The sequence below is a fragment of the Mirounga angustirostris genome, unplaced genomic scaffold (genome assembly GCF_029215605.1).
Source record: "Mirounga angustirostris isolate CCGP_5_RB_7025 unplaced genomic scaffold, mMirAng1.0.hap1 SCAF_8, whole genome shotgun sequence".
Taxonomy (NCBI): domain Eukaryota; kingdom Metazoa; phylum Chordata; class Mammalia; order Carnivora; family Phocidae; genus Mirounga; species Mirounga angustirostris.
In genome coordinates, this window is record NW_026991716.1 from 126689663 (window position 1) to 126702788 (window position 13126).

The 13126-nt window shown below is 36.0% G+C and overlaps 1 protein-coding gene across 1 annotated transcript in view; it reads left to right on the top strand.

The window, feature by feature from the left end:
* ADGB (androglobin) overlaps positions 1 to 13126 on the top strand; it is a 149631-nt gene that overhangs the window by 51152 nt on the left and 85353 nt on the right. The window contains exons 8-11 of the mRNA XM_045865707.2: positions 748 to 977; positions 2563 to 2703; positions 4269 to 4363; positions 12509 to 12683. Coding sequence (XP_045721663.1) covers positions 748 to 977; positions 2563 to 2703; positions 4269 to 4363; positions 12509 to 12683 — 641 coding nt within the window. The remainder of the gene's footprint in view (positions 1 to 747; positions 978 to 2562; positions 2704 to 4268; positions 4364 to 12508; positions 12684 to 13126) is intronic.

Here is a 13126-nt window from a genome sequence, read left to right on the forward strand (position 1 = left end):
TTTTATTTCTCTTTCTTGCCTACTTGCTTTGGTTAAGACCTGTAATAATACTGAATGAAAATGGTGAGAGTTGGCATCCTTGTTTTGTTCCTGATCTTGAGGAAAATATTTTAGATTTTCACAGTTGATTATGATATTAGCTGTGCGCTTGTCATATTTGGCCATTATTATGTTGCGGTATTTTCTCTCAATAACCACTTTGTTGAGAGTTTTTATCATAAATGGATGTTGAATTTTGTCAAATATTTTTCTCCATCTATTGAGATGACCTTATGATTTTTATCATTCATTTTGTTAATGTGGTGTATCACATAGATTTGCAAATGTTGAATCATACTTACTTACATCCCCGGAATTAATCCCACTTGTTCATGGTATATTTCCTTTTAATATATGTTGAATTCTCTTTGCTAATATTTTGTTGAGGGTTTTTGCCTCTATGTTTATCAGAGATTTGGGTCAGTAATTTCCTTTACTTGTGGTGTCCTTGTCTGGTTTTGGTATCAAAGTAATGATGGCCTTATAAAATGAGTTAGAATGTGTTCCTTCTGTATTTTTCCAAAGAGTTTGAGAAGGATTGGTATTAATTATTCTTTAAATGTTTGGTAGAATTCACCAGTGAAGCCTGGAGTTTTGTTTGTTGGGATTGTTTTGATTGCTGATTCAATATCTTTGCTAGTAATTGGTCTGTTAAGATTTTCTATTTCTTTATGATTTGGAAATTAATGTTGATGTGTTTTATCTAAGCCCAGGATATATGGACAAAGTATGGGAGCTCTTGAAAGAAATATTGCCTGAATTTAAGCTGTCGGTTGAGTCCAGTTCTGAAAGCAAAATAGCTGTGTTAGATGCCAAATTAAAAGAACCAGGGAAAGAAGTGAAGGATGGCAAGGAAGTAAAGGATGGCAAAGAATTCAAACCTGATAGTTCAGTGACAGCACTAAAGATACCTGAGAAAAGTGACAAGGCTCCAAAGGGTAAGACATTTTATATTATAATGTCATTTGTATGTTCAATATGGATATTGCATATAAATGTTCTATAGTCGTTGCTGAATTTAATGATTATTTATTGTCATTATCATTTACTAAGTGTTGTGAAAATAATTAAGATCCCATCTTTCTAGGATTTTAGAACTAGTAATGTAGTTTACTAGATGTTAGTTATTATCCCATATTTTGCTGTCTTTTAAAACCAAGGGCAACTGTATATTTTGATGATACTGAAGTAGTATAGTATTAACATAGGAAGAGACATCAAGTGTCAATTTCCATTACACACACTTCCTTATATGTTATATGTAGAGTGGAATGGAGCAAAACTGCAAAGGGAAAGTTGTTCTAGTCTGTCTTTTTATTTCCCCACCAAGGAAATGCAAAATAGACACAGTATGGATTGTGATTTGCTGACCATTTATTGTAAGGTAGAAGTTCAAATTTCAAAGTAAAATAATTTCAAGCTATTTTACAGTGTAGGATCTTAAAGGGAGAAATATACTGAATAATTATTTTATATTTTCTAAAATATTTCATATAGCTATGCATATGAATAATAATGCTTCTATAGTAAAGTAAAATTAAGTATACTAGAATATACTCAGCTTTTTTATATACCTCAAGAGCTTTTATAATGATCTTTCAAATATTTGTTTTATAAAATCTTATATTTTGCCCAAATTGTTCCTTATCAAGATCTTATTTACCAGCATTTACCACGCAGAAATTATTACTATAAATGTTTCTCAAGAATTTACCAAGATCAAGTGTATGAGTGATATCTGCCTATCATAAGCCCTTCTTTAAATGACCTAATGTGAATTAGTTTATGAAAGAAAGCAGAACAAGAGGCTGATTAAATTTGTTTTACCTAGCATATCTCAAATTAATTTGAACTTAGAAGGCTTTTTTCATGTATCACAAATTAACATATGTTCATCCATCCATTCAGATACACTATTTGCTGAGTAGAATACCAATACATGTTCCAGGAATTAATGATCATCCGGTGAACAAAATCCAATGTGAAGCTTATCTCCTAGTGCTTATGATCTAGGGAGAGAGACTAACATTAATTTTAATTTTAAAAACCATAACCATATACTAAGACATGAGCCTTGGAAGAAAATACGGAAAACTATGGGAGTTCATATTTAGTCTAGGACATTAGGGAAGAATTCTCTAATTATGATGCAGTAGGAGGAATGAGGAAACTAGCCTCATTCTAAAATGAGAAAATTAGCCTAAAATTATATATAATATATAAAATTATATATTAATATATATAATGTAAGTTATATTAAATGATCATCTCTATTTAGCAAAAAAATATATGTAGTCAATAATCATGTCTTTGGCAGTACATTGTCAATTTTCAAAGTTTTCTCTTACTTTATTTTGATGTTTCTAATTAGAGGTGAGTAGTGTTTTGGGAAATTTGCGGCTATTGTTTTACATTTAAATAACACTATTGTTTTGGCCTTCTTTTCAACATAATAACTGAATAAGTAATATAGTTTGAGGTTTTGTAGTTAAAAGATTTATCATATCTATTTTTTAACGTTAGAAAAAGCAGATGCAAAAGATGTTGGGAAGAAGAGGAGTAAAAATGGAGAAAAAGAAAAGGAAAAAGAAAAATTCAAATGGTCACTTCATGCTTCAAGACCATCATCAGATGTACAGTACTCTCTGCAGTCTCTGTCAGATTGTAAGCTTTCAGTATTCTAGAGTAATAGCTATTGTAGCTGCTTCCTAAAATGTTAGGAAACTTGGGAGTTTACAAAGTTGGAATATCACTTTGGAATACAAAGTGTATTGCCTGTTTAGCCATTATCTGAATAAACGTGCTCAAGTTTGCCTATAATTGTTAAACTCTCAAATCAGTATGCATATGGGGGCAGTCTTACATGTGAGACAGAAGCCAAGGTTGTCCAAGTTTTTATGGTACAACAGCCACAGAAGTGTTTGCATGGAGGAGGACATATACTAATTAAGTGTATATGCTATGTATTAGCACATAACAAATAATCTATTATATATTGTTGTATTGAGTATATTATAATACATAAAATACAACATATATTATATGATACATATTGTATAATATCCATAAATATTAATGTATAATTTTATAAACTATATAAATATAAAATATAATTACATATTAGTGTATACAAATATATATTAGTATATATCTTCCTCTGTATAAATAAATATATATATGTATATATGTATATAAACTATATATGTATGTATATGTGTGTGTGTGTGTGTATATACATACATGCCTGAATTCAGGTCTCTGAACCATGAAAAATATACAAGCTTAATTTTTAAATGTAAAAATATGTTTTCATAAGTTTGGTATATTTTACATTTTAATCTATTGTAGAGAGATCCTGTATCTAGCATATTTTGTGGGTCTAAAAATATTTTTCTTTAATAAATATCTAATACAGTTCAATATTAGTGCTTGAATTTGTAAAGGAGTAAAACAAACTTTTTAATTAAAACATAAAGACAATACAGGAAAATAAATTATACCATTTTAGCCAGAATCTGTAAAGAACAAAAGCATACTGAATCAAATATAGTAATCTCAGGTCTGTTAAGAAACATATGAAAAAAATAAGTGATGCTCAGGAGCATTAAATATTAAATAATCCATATTGTACACCTGAAACTAATATAACACTGTATGCTAACGATCCTGGAAATAAATAAATAAATAAATAAATAAATAGGAATTTCCTGGCCAAATATATATATATTATATACACACACATATAAAGCAATCCCAGCTAAGTTACTGACTTAGTTTTCCTTCTTCATGGAAGGATTAGTTTATGTTTTCTTTCTTCTTGAAATGACATAGAAAGTTCTGAACTTCTTTAAATTCAAATTAAGGTTTTTATCTATGAAAACTAAAAAATTTCACTTTAAAATCATTCCTTTTGAATATAATCATTCGTAGACTCTTCTAGTGACATTGACTAGTAGCTATAGTTTTTCTGATAACTTTTTTTTATAGTGACATAAAATGATTTCTTAAGCAATTAAATGGTACTAAGATGAAGGTAAAACTAATGAGATGTTCTATAAAATAGATGCATATGTGATATTTAACATTTATTAAATACGTTTACAGTCATTTACCTATTTTTCACGTGCAAAGATATGCCCATTAAGGAATTTGAACAATCTGGAATGATCTACTGACAGACCGAGAATTTGGCGAGAATTTCCATGACACGATATATATTTTTTTTACAGGTTCTTCAGCAATACAGTCCCCTCACATGGTTGTATATGCTACCTTTACACCCCTCTATTTATTTGAAAAGAAGATCTTTGCATTAGAAAAAATGGTAAGCACTCAAGGCCAGGAAGCCCAGTACCATTTATGGGTGTGTGTGTGTGTGTGTGTGTATGAGGGTGTGATAGTGAGTGAAAGAGAGGTGTGTGTGTGTGTGTGTGTGTGTGAATGGGTGAGAGAGAGAGGGAGGTAGGGAGGAGAGAGAGAGATATTTGTTGTCATTGAAGGTATACCAGAATTTAAAATTCTGGTCCTGGATTTCAGTCTACTTATCTTTAAAAAAATAGACACTTGAACACAGGGACCTGGAACATTCAAAATTATCTTAGATGATTGTAATAATTCCCTGTTTAAAAAAATGTAGACTCATGTATTATTATCATTTTGTTCCATTCTAAGCAAAAGAAAAGGCATATGAGTTATGTATTTCAGAAAGAATCATGTAAACATATCTAAATGATAATAAATTCCCTTTCCATAAACAGATCATGAATATTTTCTTAACATAAGATGATTTAAATGAACTGACATCCACAGTTGGTAAACTACTATTATAACCTCCTTGTAATCTTTAGATAATACACACAAAAAATGTTAATTGATTTTTTTCTTATAAGTCTAACAATTTAGAGAAAATTTAGAAAATGTACACAAAGGCATTGAAATGAAAATATTCATAGTATAAATACCTAGACATAGGCAATGCTAATATATTGGGATATACCCTTTGATTTTTTTCTTCTGTGCATATATTCTGTGTATATATGAATATACTTTTTTTTACACAGTGGAATTAAATGTTAAATTTTGGAAGCCAGCTTTTTCACTTGACACTATATCATTAATTTTTTTCCATGATGTTAAGTATTTGACCACATAAAATTTAGTAGTGGCATGGCATGTATGGGTTTCCTATCATTTTTAAATATATATGTATTTAAATAAATTTGTACCCCCTTTACCCATTTCTCCCACCCCCACCTTCTGCCTCTGACAACTCTACTGATCTGTTCTCTGTTTCTGTGAGCTTGTTTTGTTTTGTTTTAGATTCCACATATGAGAGAGCATATAGTATTTGTCTTTGTCTATCTGACTTATTTCATTCAGCATAATGCCCTTGAAGTCCATCCATGTTGTCACAAATGGAAAGATTGCATTCTTTTTATGGCCGAGTAATATTCCATCATTCTGTTTTCTTTTTGCTGCTCTAATAGGATGAGTTCTACTGCCTTGTCTCTGAGTTGACTGATCCTTTCTTCTCCTTTATCTAGTCTGTTGTTGAACTTTTCTAAGTGTATTTTTCAGTTTAGTTACTGTATTCTTCAGCCCTTTGACTACTCTTGGGTACTTTCTTATATTTCCAACTTTTTGTTGAAGTTCTCACTGTGTTCATCCATTTTTCTCCCCAGTTCAGTGAGCATTTTTATGACCACTACCCTGAACTTTTTATCAGACAAATTACTTATCTTCCTTTTATTAAGTTTTTCTCTGAGTTTTTATTTTGTTCTCTTTCTCTTTTGGAACATATTCCTCTGTTCTTCATCTTGCTTAATTCTATTAGTTTCTATACAGTTGATGAAACAACCGTCTCTCCCAGTCTTGAAGGAGTGACTCCATTTAGTAGATGAAGCTTGTCATTCAACCCTGCCTCAGTTCTGGTTGTCTCTTAAACCTTTGTGCTTGCCTGGGCAGAAGCCATTGTATTTTTAATAGCTTACCATCAGTGAGGATGTGCTAAGACCTGTCAGTGTCCCTAAGGGAAGGATCTTAGCATTTAGATTCAAGCAGTTTGGAAGTCGGACCTATGAGCAGCAGCTTTTAGAAAGTATGCAAATATACACAGTCCTAGGACTCGCAAGTGGCCAGGTTCGCTGGTGGCGTCCCCTGGTTGGCAGCCACAAAAAGTTCGGGCTCCAAATGATCAAAAAGCCCTTTTCTGAGATGCTGGTGAGCTGCAACGAGGCAGAGGGAGAATGCCAAGATGTGTCCATAGCCTGCACTCCTTGAGAGCAAGCAGCTCCGTAGTTCACTAGGGGTGTGCCCAATCCAACGTCCCTGAAGCCTGCCTCAGGCTGAAGCTCCAGGACAAGCCAAGAGTCCTTCTTCACTGAAAGACTGGGGGTGTGGCTCCATTTGCTGTCTGCACAGTGCCCTGGGAGTGGCAGCTGGCCAAGGGCTGGCTCTCCAATTGCCACAGTCCCGTGGCATCCAGGAATGCAAGCCCCCCCTTGCTACCAGAGCCAGATAATCAAGAGGCTTCCTCTGAGTGCAAGCTGCAAAAATTGGGGTGCCCGACATAAAACCCAGGGCACCCGCCATGTGTAAGTCACCCCTCCAGGAGACACGGGTGCCCTGGAGTGTGGTAGAGGGAAAGCACAAAGATAGTTCTTGCCCTCCGAGGTCTCTGGAAAGGATCATTGTCAGTCCCATGATGTGTGTTTAATTAGAAATCTGCTCCTCAGGCTGCCCCTGAGAGGATTACTTAATAGGTCTCCTCCGCGGAAAGACTGAACTCCTGGGTCTGTTGCCTCTTGTTGTGCCCCGGGGGGTGGCAGCTGGTTAACGACTCTTTCTCCATTGGTTACAGTCTGGTGGGACACACAAGCGTAAGCTCCACTGGCTGGAGAGGTGTCCCCTGGCAGCAGTCGCAAAATCAGTCACAAAACCCATAGGACCAGGCAAGTTCCCCTGGCCTCCAGAGCCAGGCGGTCAAGAGGCATTCCCTGGGCGGCAGCTACAAAGATCAGGCATCAGAAGCGTATGAAAAGCTTCCTTCCAGGAGATGCTGGTGTATTGGAGCAGGGCAAAGGGAGAGTGGGAAGCCGGCCCCCGCCCCGGGGTTCCTGCAGAATGTTCCAACAGGCACCTGCATGTGTGTGTGAAATAAGATGCTGGCCCCTCAGGATGAGGCTCTAATACAAGCAGGGGAGCCTCTTTCACTTTGGGTGCAATTGGCCAAACTCTGATTAGATATAAAAATCACTTTTCAGGGCGCCTGGGTGGCTCAGATGGTTAAGCGTCTGCCTTTGGCTCAGGTCATGATCTCAGGGTCCTGGGATCAAGTCCCGCATTGGGCTCCCTGCTCCTTGGGAGCCTGCTTCTCCCCCTGCCTCTCTCTCTCTCTCATGAATAAATAAATAAAATCTTTAAAAAAAAAATCACTTTTCTCTTTCCCTTTGTAAAGGGTAAAATCCACCAGGTTACTTGCTCTTCACTGTACTGAGACAAACACAATATTGCATTTGGAGCTTACCAAATTCTAACCCCTTGGGGGACTCCTAGACATCCAGCACTTTGGTTATAGAATTCCATATGCTCTGAAATCACTGCACTTAAAGTAGGAGAAGACTAGATGGTGTAGTAATATAAACATAAATGTACAGTGGGTTAGTTAAAAACAGTTGGATATTAAAAATTCAATGAGGGCGCCTGGGTGGCTCAGTTGGTTGAGCGACTGCCTTCGGCTCAGGTCATGATCCTGGAGTCCCGGGATCGAGTCCCGCATCGGGCTCCCTGCTCAGCAGCGAGTCTGCTTCTCCCTCTGACCCTCCTCCCTCTCATGCTCTCTGTCTCTCATTCTCTCTCTCTCTCAAATAAATAAATAACATCTTTAAAAAAAAAAAATTCAATGAAAATTTGGTTGAAGTGTAAATAATCCAATTGGATGCTCATTGCACTTCACTATGCAGTATATTTGTCTTCTAGATGATTTGCCCAGGCAGCATGATGTTATCACTCCTTCTCTCTCCCTCCTCCTTTCTCCAGGCCCTCCTCCTCCCCTTCTTCCTCCTTTGTCCTTTTTGAATAGAAACCATTTCTTCATGTGAAAGTCTGCCATTTAACAGGGGTAATATTGTCAAGATTACAGAGCATAATGTTCCATTAAGAACGTAGAGATAGTGGCAGTTTCTCTGATTTTAATTCAAAGTTAACTAACTTTAGTCATTGCCTAAATCCAAGTGTGCTTCCTTGGCCTCCCACCAATTTAAGTCTCTGATTAAGATTTGAGCTGGTCATTTATCTCAGCCCTCAGTTTTTAAAAAACTCCTTATGTGGCAGGTCTAGCCGTTCTCTTAAGTATTCCAGAGATCTAACACCATGGACTGCAAAATGACCTAAGCTGTGCTTTGTGGAGTGCCATGGTCTCTTATGCGAAGTACTTAAACACTTTTTTAAAACTACCAAATATAAGAAGGGGATGAGTACATCACACACACACACACATACACACCACACAAAATAATCCATCTGCATGCTTAGCTGTCCTACTGAGAAATTAATATTTAAACACAAAATTAGTTTTCAATTTAAAGGACAAAAAAGATCACCTATGTTTGTTGTTAATTCAACACATGTCTATTGATTATCTATTATGTACTAACAATGATTTAGTCTTTGAGGACCTGGTAATAAGCAAGACTAACAAAAGTCCCTCCTTACAAAACTCAGTCTAATGAAGAAGACAGACAAGCCAACAATAGTAATAAAGTTAGAAAACTGGCATAACAGAGATCATACAGGGTGTCTGGCATATGGTAGAAATAGCGTTCAAATAATGTGTGTTGGATGAGTGAGCAAATGAATGAATGAATGAGCAGAAAAATGAATATGGTGCACATAACAGCAACACATCTTTCTGTCTAATGGTTGACTAAGGAAGTCTTCCCAAAGGAAGAAGTGTTTAAGTGATGGCCTTAAGAAGTTAGCTTAGTAAATAGGAAAAAGTGTGCTCAAAGCAAAGGGATGTTTTTGTTGGAAAGTCTGGAGGCGAAGGAGAGCTCACTGGGTTCAGAGAAGCAATAGAAATTGAGCAGATAGCAAGGGGAGAAGACTCAGAGGCAGCTTGAGATGTGGGAGTGAGTCAGGACATGCAGAGTGTTATAAATCCTTCCTCTGGGGGTTGAAAATGGCTTAAGGGACCCAGAGGTTCAGGAATTAGCCCAATGTCTGTAATGGCAGTTAAATGAACCATTTCACCCATCTCCCCATCCACCACCCATCTGGTAACCATCAGTTCTCTATAGTTAAGAGTCTGTTTCTTGGGTGAAATAGGTGATGGGGATTAAGGAGCACACTTGTTGTGATGAGCACTGGGTGAATTGTTGAATTACTATATTGTATACCTGAAACTAATATAAAATAATGAATGAACTTCAAGACTATAATGAACTGGCTATAGCCTCACGGTCTCCCTAACTTACCTGCTGATTCTTTTACATTAGCTATTAGGCTAATCTAGTTCTCCTGGTCAAATCAGAATATAACGAGATACAATGTTTTAAAGATAAATCAACAGAGGGATGCCTAGGTGGCTCAGTCAGTTAAGCGTCTGCCTTTGGCTCAGGTCATGGTCCCAGGGTCCTGGGATGGAGTCCCACGTCAGGCTCCTTGCTCAGTAGAGAGCCTGCTTCTCCCTCTCCCACTCCCCTTGCTTGTGCTCTTGCTCACTCTCTTGCACGTGTGCACTCTCTCTAGCAAATAAAAATAAATAAAATCTTTAAAAAAGAGATAAATCAACAGAAAGAGAGTTTGTATTCTAATGGAATTTTGTTAAATGCAGTATACTGCTAAAAATTATAGCCCCAAAAACATGAGACCAATATGTAAAATAAAGTCAATACTTTACATTTCTTGAAAGAATTTGTCCAGATTCAAGAAAAAGAAAACTTGGAAAGGAACAAGATGGCATGAATTACCGCATTTTCTTGTTTTTGGATATTCTAAATAGTTTTAGTTTTATTTAAATAAGTAATCTGCAAGTTCTAAGAAGGCCACCCACTTACTCAAACTCCTACTTTTAGACTGTTTGAGGTGTGTCTGGTAGGCTCAGTTGGTAGAGTATGTGACTCTTGATCTCAGGGTTGTGAGTTCCAGCCCTACCTTGGCGGTAGAGTTTATTTAAAAAAAAAAAAAAGAATGTTTGAAGTGGGATGGGCCAGAGGAGTCAAAGCGTCTTCTGGGCAAAGAAACTTCTAATCTAAGTCTATACATGAAATACTAAAAAATATTTCTTGAGTGCCTACTCAGGGTTTCACCTGAGTGAAAATTTACCATTCTAAATCTCTCTCTGCCCCTAACTCTAATCAAAGAAAATTTGAGGTCCTTTAACAAAGTTCCTCAACATCAAACTGTAACTATTATCCAAAGCATTACTTTACATCATTCAGAAGTATCTTAAAGTATGTTAGAAATAAAATGAAGTATAAGAAATCGGCTTACTTACCTTAAATCCAGTTAGTACTTTTGTGGATTATTCAAACAATACAATAGGTGTTAATACTATACTTAATTATTTGACACAAAACCTCACATTTTCAAATGCTTTAAATAATTTGATTTTCTGATGCTAAAAAGAGTAAAGAATCTAAAAAGAGTAAAGAATCTACACATTTGGTTGCAGTTATAAAAAGGATTTGAGATATGTAGACCAAATTTGATGAATAATAAACTATCTGGAAGTGATTCAATTTATAAATACTACTTTGGGCATGGCTTCTATTTTGGAGATGAAGTATAAATTTTAGAGTGTACTGTTTTTGGTTACTATCCTGAAGTATTGTCTTATTGAACAACATGAATAAATTCACCTATAAATTCCCTTTTTGAATGATGGGAAACTTTTAAACTTGGCAGGGTAAAAGTTATAGAAAAAGGTTTAGACTTTAAATCTATGAGAAAACATTTTTAAGCCATTATAAGGCATAATACCAGAGGTTTCCAAATTTTTTCTCAAGAAATTGCTAACATTCACAAAAAAGGATAAAGGGGATGTAACAATTTCCTCTGCTTTTTTTTTTTTTTTTAAATGGGTTCCACACCAAATGTGGAGCCCGACATGGGACGTGAACTCACAACCCTGAAAATCAAGACCTGAGCTGAGATCAAGAGTGGGATGCTTAACTGACTGAGCCACCCAGGCACCCCTCCTCTGCTTCCCCCCTTAAACATTGAATCACTTTCCTCTTTATTCTGCATATTTATCACACTTTTAAGTGGCTTTTCTGGACTCAATATTGCACTGATTAGCTCCTTCCAATTATTAATTAATTGTTACAATCATTAGTTAATCCCTAAATTCAGAAAGTGCTATTTTATCTCACAGATACCCCACCTATTTTCTCCTCCCAGAGGTATAGACTGAGCTATAGCGAAACAGTTACGAGGGCAAGGACGTTCTGGCTGAGGCAATAATTTGGAATAGGCTAATAGGGGGGTTTCTGGTCCTAATTTAAATGACTGTTCTATAAATTTACATTTTCAAGCATTGCTACTTGCAGAGAAATCAATGATGCAAAATCACTAGGAAGAAAAATAGTTATTGGCAAAACTGACTTAAATGTACTTATTTTATTTTACTTTAAATGTTTCAACATTTAGACTGTGAATGCCAGAATTTGACTCCAGAATATATTACTTTAACTCTCACAGACTTTTTGATTTCTTGTGGCATATTTCAGCCATCAGTTAGTAACTGACGTTCTCCTTCAACATGATTCTGAATTGTTCCAAAGCAGCAGAGTAGCTTTAGGAGATCTGAACGGTCGCATAGGGGAAGCATCTTCCTGGAGAATTGCTTGATTTGGCAGGATTTCAGGCAGCCTCTGTCCTCTGGCTTTCTATGACTGGCTCCATTGTCTAGAGAGATCATGGGGATTTCCTGTGGGAGAGCCTCTGTTTGAGGGTGAGGGCATAAGCTAGAGACAAGGCAACCACTTATTATCACATTGACCTGATCTAAGCGCAGTGGATTTTTTTCTTTCATACTAGGTAGCAGTTGCTGGTGACTAAACAAACAAAAAAAGAAACAAACAAAAACTTCACGTATTAAGCACTTTATCAAAGTTTTAACTTATCATCATAATAATGGTTGATTGATTTTTGGACCAAAACCGATATGCTAAGATTTTTTTTTTTTTTTTCCAATCTCAGAGGATCTTAAACTTCTAGAACTGAAAATTGGCTTCAGTTCTAGTCTCTTATTTTTTGTAGATAAGTAAATGGGGGCCTCAGAAAAATAAAAACGTGAAGAGAAATATAAATGGTAATAGTGCTTATGTTAGGAGGTGGAAATATGGGTTATTTTTCCTTTATTACCACTTTACTGTGGTAACAGTGTTTTTGTAATGACAAAAAGTGGTTTATTTAAATGCACAAGGCAATTGCACGTGTCCTTTTAAATGTGCCTTCCACCCTTTAGGCTAATTCTGCAGAGAAGCTGAGAGAATACGGTCTTTCCCACATCTGTAGCCATCCTGTGCTGGTAACTAGGACTAGGTCTTGCCCCCTCATAGCACCTCCGAAATCACCTCCTGTACCTCCCTGGAAACTCTTTCGTCAAAAAAAGGAAACTGTTATAACAGATGAAGCTCAAGGTATGGTTCCTGTTGTCTGAAAATCTTTCTAAGGAGCCTTTCTCTGCATGAAGGTCTAATAGTTTCATTTGTAATGAAAGATGTATATCAAAGCAAACCACCCATCATTACACCTAACACCTACATTCAATTTTATGCCTAAATTTTATGTCTTTAAAGGATTAATTCTCCACATTTCAGAAGCTGAGCAGTTTGGTTCGCATCTAACTGACCAGCTATATCCAGGCCATTCTTTGGGTGAGGGTATTGTTGTCATTATTGTGATAGAAAATCATTTGCAGTGAATAATAGAAAAAAAAACGTAAAAAGCATATTTAAGCCACTGGTGTGAAATCACTCTAGAGTGCCGTGTAGAACATAACCTTTGAAGTAACTGATTTATATTTAGAATAGAAACTGACCTTTGTTTAGAATATAGGAACAGAACTTCTGGCCTGGACTGG